General features: G+C 33.7%; 2 protein-coding genes across 3 annotated transcripts in view; both read right to left on the bottom strand.

The window, feature by feature from the left end:
- The window catches only part of LOC109188905 (subtilisin-like protease SBT3.9), a 3,454-nt gene extending 1,093 nt beyond the window's left edge, over positions 1 to 2,361 (bottom strand). The window contains exons 1-8 of the mRNA XM_019339556.1: positions 2,194 to 2,361; positions 2,011 to 2,102; positions 1,802 to 1,899; positions 1,531 to 1,686; positions 774 to 1,444; positions 624 to 685; positions 254 to 514; positions 50 to 164 (exon numbers count right to left, since the gene is read on the bottom strand). Coding sequence (XP_019195101.1) covers positions 50 to 164; positions 254 to 514; positions 624 to 685; positions 774 to 1,444; positions 1,531 to 1,686; positions 1,802 to 1,899; positions 2,011 to 2,102; positions 2,194 to 2,298 — 1,560 coding nt within the window. The 5' untranslated portion in view covers positions 2,299 to 2,361. The remainder of the gene's footprint in view (positions 1 to 49; positions 165 to 253; positions 515 to 623; positions 686 to 773; positions 1,445 to 1,530; positions 1,687 to 1,801; positions 1,900 to 2,010; positions 2,103 to 2,193) is intronic.
- Positions 2,362 to 6,785: 4,424 nt separating this feature from the next.
- On the bottom strand, positions 6,786 to 10,013 carry LOC109188906 (subtilisin-like protease SBT3.6). 2 transcript variants are annotated; one of them, XM_019339557.1, is made up of 10 exons: positions 9,873 to 10,013; positions 9,687 to 9,778; positions 9,512 to 9,609; positions 9,259 to 9,414; positions 8,498 to 9,168; positions 8,335 to 8,393; positions 7,989 to 8,249; positions 7,776 to 7,890; positions 7,484 to 7,679; positions 6,786 to 7,375 (listed from the first exon to the last, which is right to left on the bottom strand). In XM_019339557.1, the coding sequence occupies exons 1-10, from the start codon at positions 9,975 to 9,977 to the stop codon at positions 6,825 to 6,827; spliced, it is 2,304 nt and encodes a 767-aa protein (XP_019195102.1). In that variant the 5' UTR covers positions 9,978 to 10,013; the 3' UTR covers positions 6,786 to 6,824. The 2 variants fall into 2 exon arrangements, with proteins under 2 accessions (XP_019195102.1, XP_019195103.1); XM_019339558.1 differs by lacking the exon at positions 7,989 to 8,249.
- Between the last annotated feature and the right edge of the window lie 1,989 nt (positions 10,014 to 12,002).

The following is a 12,002-nucleotide window of genomic DNA, read 5'->3' as shown; positions in this document are numbered from 1 at the left end:
GTTTCGTGTGTATGTGAGTGCAGTGCAATAGTAAATATGTAAACGATACCTTTAGTATATATGGAGATATAGTATAAGGACCGCGTGATGAGTATTTTGCTATGACGCTAGAGATTGGCTTACCAATATGAGTTTTGGATGGACTTAGCCGCACCTTTGGAATACTGAACTTATTATATATGGTTTCGTTAGTCATGCTTTAAATATTCATGGAAAAATTTTATGATAATTATAATACTAAATATGCATATACCTTGTGGTGCCAGTATAGAGGAGTATTTTAGTTCCAACCTCGTAATCAACTTGTACACTTGGAAAATCACCAAGATATACATCTAGAAATGTAACTGGCTTCTGTGACACAATAATTCCCACACCACCAACTTCACTTACAATAGCCCGAGATTGCGCTACAATGCCTTCTACATCAATATCTAAGCCATGCTTTCCAGTAAAACACAACACCACTTTTCCAGCTATCCATGTATCAGTTGTTGTTAAAGTTTCACAAAACCTACACAATATAATGCAAAAAGAAGAGAAATATTGACATAACCTCGATCAAGCTAGGTTAATTTGCAATACATACATACAGTGCAGTACTAGGAATTGAAGTGTCATACTTGTCTGGGAGAAAAACCAAGTCGACAACGCCTGTGTCTTTCCCTGTGAACAACGATTGACCCTACATAAAACAATCTTGTCTGAATTATTACTACACGATTTATAATAATAATAATAATATATGCAGATCAGATAATTTATATAATTACCATGAAGGTTTGACCATTTCCTAGTGTGATTGGGGTAGGGAAGTCTCTATCAGGTGTATTAGCAGCAACTGTTAAAATCCATGGATCCCCACCAGACACAGTTTGAGCAGCAGGCCCTTCGTTCCCTGCTGCAGTAACAACAGTGATACCATGTGCAACAGCATGAAAAGAACCAAAGTGGAGTGTATCCCCGTTAGGGTCTACTTCAGCACTTAAAGGCACAACTGGCCCAAAGGAAGCAGATATAACATCAACTCCATCATGAATGGCTTCATCAAAGCCCTTAAGAGCATCGGCAGCAGTGATGCTGCCATCTTCCCACCCGACCTTGTAAAAAGCAAGCCTTGCACGAGGTGCACCACCCCTAAATGTTCCTAATGCCAGTCCTTTGTAGCTCACATTTGACACGAGTGAACCAACTGCAGTACTAGAAGTGTGTGTGCCATGCCCTTTAATGTCCCTGGGTGAGATGTAGTCAGCAATTCCTGTAACATTTCCAGGCTGTCCTATCACAGCCAGGTAGCCTTTAATGAAGTAGCGAGCTCCAATTAGTTTTCTGTTGCAATGCTTCTTGGGATCGAATTGCTCTCCAGACTCACAGTAGCCCTTCCACTTTGAAGGAATTGGGCCTAGTCCTCTATCATTATAGGCTTCATTCTCTGGTGTCACTCCTGCAGGTATACATTCCAAGATTAACTAGCTAGACTAGTTTGACTTAAGACTGTAAAAAAAGAAAATATGACTACAAGGAGAGTACCTGTATCTAAAACAGCAACAATGGTACCGTCACCCATCTTAGTATCGTGCAGGAGATTGGTGGCAGAGTTCAAGGATAGACCAAGATAATCCCAACTCCTGGTATTTCGCAACTTGTAAAAAGAATTAGGAATGACTTTAACAACGCCAGGTAAGTCTACAAAAAATTGTAATTTTTAGGAGAAGAAACAAAAACTCAAGTACTTAATTCAGCCGATTCCACAACCTCTTCAATCCCATTTCTCAGATCTTGAAAACCATACATATATTACCTTCAAAGGTTTGAGCATGGGACTTGGTCATCATGGCTGCAAAACCAGAAAATCCATGCCTGTAGCTGTAAATCATTGAATCTGCTGCTGCTTCTTTGCTGCATCAGGGGTAGAAAAGCATTGCCAAATAGGTTTCTAAAATTAGCAAGAACGAACAGAGGATATATATATATAACTTTGTAGAATATAATGCAAGAAAACTGAAGCACCTTCCGAGGACTGTAGCTAGCATATCATGGTGAGTAGAAGTGATGCGATCTACATCATCATGCTGCCTTGCTCCCATATACACAATGTAAACCTGTTTTTAGTGAAAAATGAGAAAGAAACATCAGTAAAGCTGAAACGTTTTTCAAAATTGACGAATTCAAAACTGAGTGTAAATTACAGACTTTGGATTCAGACAGTGCCGAGGTATAAACAAGAGCATTTTGGAAGACAAGTAAACAGACGAAGAAGAAACTGAACAGAATCAATTCATTTTGATTCTTAGCCATAGTTTGGATAACACAAGAAATTCAAGAAAGTGTTTATGCTTGATATATCTCTTCTCCTTCCAAGGCACCAGTATTTATAGCATATATGTGTGAGATATTTCATAGGAAGGAGTGACAAGGCATATTCCCTCTCTTCAAAGATTCATGATTGCCTCTGCATAAAATTAAATTCATTGGTTTACAAAATATTAGTGCTACTAGTCTCAAAAGATTTTTTGTTCCTGTTAGAGAATGCAAGATGAAGAATTGAAGATAGTGAATTATTGACGTCTTGTTATGTTGGCAGAGTGATGTCATATATTCACTGATTTAATTCCCCAGGCCATCAATTAAATAATTAACGATTAAGAAAAACAAAAGATGATAAAAGAAGGAGCTGTATTATGGTCCTATATGTATACCTTCCACTTTGACGTTGTATTATTTGTGCGCTAAAAGGATTTATTCAGATCCCCAAGTGATTAAAAAACTGATTGGAACAAGGATTTTCGACCAAATTTTGGCTATATTCGACCACTTCTGAATGGTCGAAAAAACGATGATTTTCAACTATGGGCGACACATCATGATAAAAGCAACATTATTGTTAATAATAGTATTGAAATTAAATATCTTACATTATTGAAGTGGCTGATTTCCATGGATAATTAACCACAGTTCCACCATTATGGCAAAGCGTCAAAGAAGGATACTACTTACCATACTGGATAAATATCGCTCATATAGTCATATGTAATAATATGTAAATTTAATCGTATTAGGAAGACTTTGTGTGACATATTGGATTAATCAAAAAAGTATTAACAAGAATGAAACTCATAATTTTTAGATACAAAATTCATGTTCTACCCACTTAATCATCCTACGGTATACTATCAAAGAAAATTAATGTTGGCAACTTCCAATAATACATTGCATGATTGCCTCAATTCATATTGAAATTTTATGTTTTTTGAAATTATGAATTAAGGGTGTATTTGATTAATGGGTTTACATATCAGGAATGAGAATTAAAATCGTAGTTAGTGTTTGGTTGATAACATTTTAAAACATAATTATGGAATTTGATTACCGCTTCAATTAAAAATCCTATTTCTTAATTAAAAATGGGTATCATTCCAAATCTTATTGGTAATATGATTTTTATGTTTGGATTAGTACTTTTTGATTTTTTTTTTTTTTGTTCATATTGTGCTTTGGATGTCATTAGATTAAGATTTAAGATCAATTGCCTTAATTTTTTATTTTTGTATTTTTAAAATCTTTATTCCCATTATAGGGTTATATATAACCAAACATCAATATTGATAGATTTATTATAACAATACCTTAAGTTCATTACGATGACATCAATTTGCATATTCTCATTTACACATACTTAGTATTATTCTTTATCTTTTGTATAAATAAAATCAATGTTAAAATATATATTATTAATAATATTTCATTGAGATTTTTTGAATTATACTTATATTAATAATTTTTTAATCTTAATTTATTTATTGATGGACTTGTAATATTGATAAAATGAACCTTCTACAGTGTGAATATGAACCTCCAGTATTCTCTTGATGAACCTAAGGTTCATCAGTAATATTATATAGTTGCATTACGATTGTAAAGACAATAATGTTATTCTCTTAAACTCCTATATCATAAAATAAATTGTGTGAGCTCAATTTTTTCTACAAACATTTTAAATATTTATGATATTGTAAAAAAAAAAATGATATGACAATAATGAAAAATTTATTATTTTGTAACGACGCGAAATATGATGTGTCAATAATGAACCATTAATCGATTAGCGTCTAGCGCCTTCTGCAACATTGCATATGAGAAACACAACATGTTGTATTTGTGTTTTTCGTTCATATTTTTACCAACAAAAAATATAAGTACGACTTGCGAGTTAGATTTTATTTATTTATTTATTTATTTTTACAAACCGTATTTCAGAGAAAAAAATGATTCAGGAAAATTGGCAAACTCAAGTAGGACTTATGTTTTTTTTACCAAAAATTCAAGTCCTTTATAAAAATTTTCTTCTTTTGTTCGAAGTTTTAAAAATTGCCCATTTCATTCAATTTCCCTTGATTTGATTCCCCAAAAATGAACTAATTGAAAAAGCCAAGAAAGTATTGAGTTGAAATATTGAGTTGTAGTATTGTCCTCTATATCCGCCAAAGTTAGCTCTCACCAAGCATTGGATTCGGATATTGTTTGTAGTTTTGTACCTTAATATCACCGACTCTCAAGACTTAGTAATAACACAATAGCATGAGCCTAAGTACCATGAAGTGTAAGAGACTTGAGTTATTTTGTGCAAGTCCAAGGAAGATCGGGCTGACCGATTTGTTTTTACTCTAGGATAAACTGTTTAATCAAGAGGACGCATGTATTTCATTATAACTTTTCTAGATTCACTCTAATATAATCTCCATTAATGCAAGGCAAATCCTTAAGACATGTGTCTTTATCCTTTTGTAATTCATAATAGCTAGAAGCTACATAATGTTTTAAAAAAAGTATATATATAGTTGGTTTTGCTAAATGATATGTGAATTGTCTCACTCGGAACGATATAAAAAATAACGTTGATAATATACATTCAACGATATATCTCTTTTAATTTATGAAAAGATCATATAGGAATTTAATATTGTTCATTTAAAGATCGAGTAATTAAGACTCATGTTTAGCTCACTATTGTGTCTCTTCAATGACAGTGTTTGGATATATATTAGCAACATTATATTATTGTGTTCATACGCATACTATTTTTTAGTTTTTACCTCTACCTACTAGCTAATAAGTCAGGAATGAAATGAAATCTTTACTTTACTACCATCCAAAGGGGCAGCTGGTTTCAATGAATAACCACAACTCCACCATTATTGCAAAGTGACAAAGAAGGACGACGTACGCATTAGCTTAGTGTTGGGTCTACCCTCCTTTTGATCCAAAAAAAAAAAAAAAAAAAAAAAAAAAACAGTTCTTGAATTGATTGCCTCAATTTGAGTAGTTCAACATTCTGATGACATGATAAGTGCTAATTCTTAGTATTTTTATAAGTATGTGTTTATTTGATTCCTTTGTGTCATTCAGGTGATTTGGAGCTAGGTATTGATTGTAACATCATGTAAATTGGAGTTCAATTAGATGTGTTTTGAAGTCATCTTGGCACAAAGACGTGTTCTGAAAATTATGAGAGATCAAAAAAGTGAAAAAAAGAACGAGTTGAAAGTATCATGACATGACTTGGGGACTCAAAGGAACAAAGGAAATTAATTCATATATACAGTTATGTTGCGGATTATAGTCACTGATTTAACTCTACAGACCAACAATTATGAAAAAAATGATGAAAGAAAAAGGAGCTTTGCTGTGTATCCACAAAAGTTCCCACGTTAAAAAGGTGATTGAAAATTTGAAGCAGACAAGTTTAAGGAGAATTATATTGAAGTAGGGTACATTATATTATTATATTCTTCTGTTGTGGATTATCTTAAAGTAACAGATGTCGAATTCATGATGGTGGGAATATTGCCTGCGCATGTTTCTGGTTCAAGAATACACCCAATCACCTTCTCTCAGCGATGCAGCTGATCCGGCTAAATTTAAATTGCTACTGTAATACAAACTATGAATTTAGAGCAACCTTAATCAAGTTGGTTAAATTAGTTTATCTTTTTTTTTTTGTAGTTCTTTACTGGCTATGGTCACAGTACAAGGTTTACTTCGTACATGTCTTCGAATAGTGGCGAGAGTATCCTTCGTCACCCAGTGTTTGGAAGTTATGAAGTTAACATTTTACAACCGAAAGGTATTTAAAGCATCAATCGTTCTAATGTTCTAAATTAATTAAAAAGAATCATCCAAATTATATAATCTAACCTTCAAACATCAATCATCTCTTTCTAAGGAAAGCGTTGAATCGGAAGATCATCTGAGTAAGGCGACTTAATGGCTAACCACATCTTTGACAAAAAAATTTCCGGCATTGAAGATTAAATTGACAAGGAGATCATGACTTTGATCAAAGGATTGTCAAGAGGAATTAAAGCAACTAGCATTGTGTTGCAAAAAGGCTTTGTATCACTTGTATTTGTGTAATCAAAATACATATATTAAAACCCCTTTGGGTTAATAACAAGAAAAATAGAGTAAGAAAATTCTCAAACCACTATAAATCTATATTCACACACACTTCACACATTCGAACAAACCAAACCAAGCTAAAAACGAACTTGACAAGTCAAAGAGTTCCACAGTAAAACTAGCAAATTTAATTTACAAAAGTTCAATGTTTTAAAAAGTCTAATGTTATTTACAAAAGTTCAATGTTTTAAAAAGTCAAATGTTATGAGTACATACCATAGTCAATAACTTAATTTTTATTTTTTCATGAAATAAGCATCAATTCAAGATTATTAATACATAGTGTTATCAGATATATAGGAATTCTCACACTATACACCATATCATTCTAAGTCAAGCTCCCATAATAGTATCTTGATTCTTACTTAATACATTGTCTTGACAGATATAGGAATTCTGACATTATTCACCCCATCATTCCAAGTTAAGCTCCCAAAATAGTATCCCGTGTTGAAGAGATAGCTCGTGGAAATTTTTACACTGAAGGAGATCTTCTTGACGCTGGGATTAAAGTTTAGTGTACTTGGTGTTACAGATACTGTTATTCCCTTTGGAGGTTCAACCATAACTTTGTATACCGAGTTTACAGGTCCAACATTTGTCACAGTTCTAGTGAGAGTGACTGTTCCGTTTAGATTTGGCATGGTTATCGAAGGAAAATTCACATCAAAAATGGAAAGCCCATTATTGCAAGATGTGGCTTGCCCTGCAAGTCCACTAATGACCCTACTGTCATATCCCATGGCACATAGGCACTGAAGATAATCTGTTGTGCTCATGTCGTAGATGAGGCCGGGAGATCTTGCTTTGTTGGGGTTTATGATCCCTCCCCCATGGTCAAATGCATCTGCCAATTTACTGATTGTCTCTCCTTCATTGAATATAGGTTGTCCAGATGATGGGTCACTTGTCCATGCTGCAAATTAAACACATTATACATTTATATTTCAAAGAATTTTAAAAAATGGGAATTAAATAAGATTACCATTTACCTATGAAAATGTAAGAATTGTACAAAACAAACCTGTTGTGACAATTGCGGATTTTATAGCTGCCGGAGACCAATTTGGGTTAGCAGCTTTGAGTAGTGCAACTATTCCTGCCACATGTGGTGTTGCCATAGATGTTCCACTGATAATCTTATATGTACTTATTCGTATATTAGGATTTTCAGGAACATATGCTGCTAATATATTTGTTCCTGGTGCCGCAATATCTGGCTGCAAATTGTTGTAATATCAAAAGGTTATTATACCAATATTAAGCACGTCCTGAAAACTTGACCTTCCTTGAAATATTACATATTGAAATGATACCTTAAGTATAGCCGGGGCTATAGTATAAGGGCCACGAGATGAGTATTTTGCTATGACGCTTGAGATTGGCTTCCCAATTTGAGTTTTGGATGGACTTAGCCGCACCTTTGGGTATCTGAACTTATGGTTTCATTAGTCACTTTAAATATGCAAGCTATAGTTTTCTTGTAATTATGTATAAAAGGATTTTAACTATTAAATGTGCATATATACCTTATAGATGCGATATAAGAGAGTATTTTAGTTCCAATCTCGTAATCAACTTGAGCACTAGGAAAAGAATCAGCATATGCATCTAGTAATGTAAATGGCTTCTGTGACACAATAATTCCCAAACCACCAACTCCTCTCACAACAGCCCGAGCTCTTATTACAAACCTTAGTACTTCAAGGTCTGAGCCACGACTTCCAGTAAAACACAACACCACGTTTCCAGTTATGTATGTATCCATTGTAGATAGGGTTTCACAAGACCTACACAATACCAAAAAAAAAAAAAAAAAAAAAAAAAAGAATTGACATAACACTCAAGCAGGCTAGCAATACTAAAGTATCATACCCTCGGGCAGCAACCAAGTTGACAACGCCTGTGTCTTTCCCAGTGAACAATGATTGACCCTACATAAAGCAATCTCATTAATCCTATCAGTCTCATTAACGAGGATCTGTAAGACGGTCTCATAGAGTTGTGTATATATATATATGAAGATAATTATATTTACCATGAGGGTTTGACCATTTCCAAGTGTGATTGGGGTAGGGAATGCTCTATCAGGTGTATTAGCAGCAACGGTTATGATCCATGGCTCCCCATTAGACACAGTTTGAGCAGCAGGCCCTGCGTTCCCTCCTGCAGCAACCACAGTGATCCCTTGTGCAACAGCGTGAAAAGAACCAAAGCTAATTGCACCAGCTTGAGGGTATAGTTCAGAATATAAAGGCACATCAGCCCCAAATGATGCAGATATCACATCAACTCCATCATGAATGGCAGTGTCAAAGGCCTTGAGAATATCGGCATCCGTAAATATGCCATCTTCCCAACCTATCTTGTAAATAGCAAGCCTAGCCCGCGGTGCACCGCCCCTTAATGTTCCTAATGACAGTCCTTTGTAGCTCACATTGGACACAGGTGAGCCAGCTGCTGTGCTAGAAGTGTGAGTGCCATGCCCATTTGAGTCCCTTGGAGAGATGTAGTCTCTAATTCCTATAGTGCTTCCAGGTTGTCCTTTATAAGCCAAGTAGCCATCAATGAAGTACCGGGCTCCAATTAGTTTTCTATTGCAATTCTTCTTGGGATCGAACAGCTCTCCAGACTGACAGTAGCCCTTCCATTTTGAAGGGATTGGACCTACTCCTTTATCATTGTAGGCTTCATTTTCTGGTGTCACTCCTGCACGTATATATTTAACCTAGCTAACTTCAATTCTAAGACTAATTAAGCTATTATATATATGTATTCACAAGCTAACAAGGGGTGCACCTGAATCAAGAACAGCAACGATGATATCATCACCCATATTAGTATCATTCAGGAGATTATTGGCAGAGTTGAAGGGTAGGCCGAGATAATCCCAAGTCCGGGTTGTTTGCAACTTGTAGACCGAATTAGGCATGACTTTAACAACGCCAGGTAAGTCTAAAAAAGTTGCAATAAATAAAAGTTAAGTTCTTGAAGATAACAGATTCAACAAGCTAATAAGCTAGCTCCCCAGATAATGGTATATATGTATTACTTGTAATGGTTTGAGCTTGGGATTTGGTCATCATGGCAGCAAAACCAGAGAAGCCATGCCTGTAGCTGTAAATCATTGAACCCACAGCTCCTTCTCGGCTGCATTAATTAGGCAAAATTATTGCTAAAAGAACAGAAAACTGGCAAGAAAAATGGTATATATATAATGCAACTACCTTCCAAGGACAGAAGTTAACATATCATGGTGAGTAGAAGTGATTCGATCTACATCATCATGCTGCCTCGCTCCCATATACACAATGTAAACCTGTTTTTAGTGAAAAATGATCGAGAAACAAACATCATATCAGTGAAGCGTTTGTCAAAATTCACCAATACAAAACTAAGTGCAAATTACAGACTTTGGACTCAGACAGTGCTGAGGTATAAACATTGGCATTTTGGAAGAGAAGGAGGGAGACGAAGAAGAAACTGAACAGAATGAATATGTTTTTATTCTTATCCATATTTTGGATGACACAATTAAGAAATTGTTTAAGCTTGATCTCTTCTCCTCCCAGAAACCGGCCTATATTTATAGCATGTTTCGTTGAAGGAGTGAGAGGCATATATATTTATTGCCTCTGCATAAAAATTCGTTGCTTTAATAAATAAATAACTGATTTCTTGGGCAAGTTGTACATAGACTATGGTCCATACTCCATATATATACTGTAGTTTCATAAAAATATTTGATGCAAAAATATAATTACGTGTTCAATTCATTATAACAATACTATTAATTTAATTTTTACTATGATTCGCATTGATCAATCACCACTTAAATATATTATTCTCTATTTTTTTCAAATAAAATCTATTTATAAGAATATATTGTTAAAAATTCTCTCTTGGAGATATTTTAATTAACATCTATATTGATATATATTTTTTAATATATTAATTCCGGGGCCGGATTTTGGACTGTGCAAGCTAGGCTACAGCAAAGAGTCCCAAATTTTAGAGGCCTAATATTTAATTTTTATCTAGCTAATTTATAGATAAAAACTAAAAGCTTTTAATTGAACTAAAAAAGCTCATGAAGAAACGGTAGGAACGTGTTTATTGTATTTTAGTTTCAACTTTGAGGTCAAAAGTTTAAAACTTGCGTGTGCTCCAACTTTGGACATTAATAATTATTATTTTAATAAATAAATTAGACATATTTTATACCTTTTAATATCTTAAAATTGATTACATGCATAAACTTGAATAAATAAATATATATACAAATTGAATCTCTCTCTGTGTGTGTGAAAGATCTAGTGCGAAGAAGTCCCACGTGAAATATATGATGAGATCTGAGTAGTTTTTAAATCTAGATCAAAGGCTCAAATTAATGATAATTTTTTTTAAAAAAAAAAAAAGATTAAATTAATTTCATTGGATATAATATAATATTAGTTATTAATTTTAAGGTTAAAGGTTGGAATATTGCTTTAAACAAAAACATGTAACTTTAAAAAATAATTTCAAAAATTCTAAACCCAAAGAATTTAACTATTTTAAAAAATCATGCCACTCAGAAACCACAACTCCACGATGTGGCACAATCCTAGTCTCCTAGACATTAATAGAATTAAAATTAAAATTAAAATTAAGAACTAATGTCTATGATTTTGCCACATCATCATAAAATAATTGATTTGTGAATGACAAAATTAAGAGAAACTAGCATTTTCCTTTTTTAAAAAATTATTAGGCCCAGTGCCCCACTAGAGGCCTAATTATTAATTCTAATTATTAAGAGTGGAATTCGATTTCATAGGATTACCGTACCCTTACATTAATATTTAATCTACATTTGCAAAAATTCCAAATTGAATTAAACATGTTAATAAATGCATAGCAGTGCTATAATCCCATTAGTCAACTTTTCTTTTAATGGCACGTTTGATTGGCGGCCTGGATGAAATAGCATTCCTAGTAATATATAGACATATTTTTTTGTTTGGTAAAAATTTCTATTTCCATGAAAAATATTCCTGGGATAACCTATTCTTCTTGCAGAGGGGAATAGAGATTCATGTCCCCTAGGTATTAGCTAGGCTATTCTTGAGTTCTCAAAAATAGCCTAGAGTTGCTATTTTTTATTTTATCCCTCAATTATATTAAATCTAAAATTTACATCTCTTTCAAGTTCAAACTCTTTAGCCTTTACAAGATATTTATATGATGATGAATAGCCTAGAGTTGCTATTTTGTCCCTCATTTCTTTATATGAATGCATGGTAGGGTGAGGTGACCTTTGTTAAACCCGTCAAATTGGCCAGCTTTTTAACCCACCCCACCCTGCTAGCCTACTTTAACAACTCTATCTTTATATCTAAACTGATTTTTAAGGATAATGGTCATTTCAGTTATTCTCCCTAACAACATATTTGGTTCACGTAATAGACTTGAAATAAAATGACATTCTCGTAAACATATATATTCAATTGTTTGTTAATGCATTGTGTTTTTGGGAATGAGTTATTCTTCTGGCAAGGAGG

This window comes from Ipomoea nil, unplaced genomic scaffold, assembly GCF_001879475.1.
Source record: "Ipomoea nil cultivar Tokyo-kokei standard unplaced genomic scaffold, Asagao_1.1 scaffold1509, whole genome shotgun sequence".
Lineage (NCBI taxonomy): Eukaryota > Viridiplantae > Streptophyta > Magnoliopsida > Solanales > Convolvulaceae > Ipomoea > Ipomoea nil.
The sequence above is the reverse complement of the archived record's forward strand: the minus strand, read 5'-3'. Positions and strand labels throughout refer to the sequence as shown.

What these genes read in the sequence shown, in the direction of transcription:
- LOC109188906 (XM_019339557.1), bottom strand. Translation starts at nt 9,977, where the DNA reads ATGGATAAGAATAAAAACATATTCATTCTGTTCAGTTTCTTCTTCGTC. An exon ending in AACTTGGTTGCTGCCCGAGG is followed by an intron (nt 8,250 to 8,334) that starts GTATGATACTTT and finishes GGTATTGTGTAG; the next exon opens with GTCTTGTGAAACCCTATCTA. An exon ending in ATCCGCAATTGTCACAACAG is followed by an intron (nt 7,376 to 7,483) that starts GTTTGTTTTGTA and finishes TTTAATTTGCAG; the next exon opens with CATGGACAAGTGACCCATCA.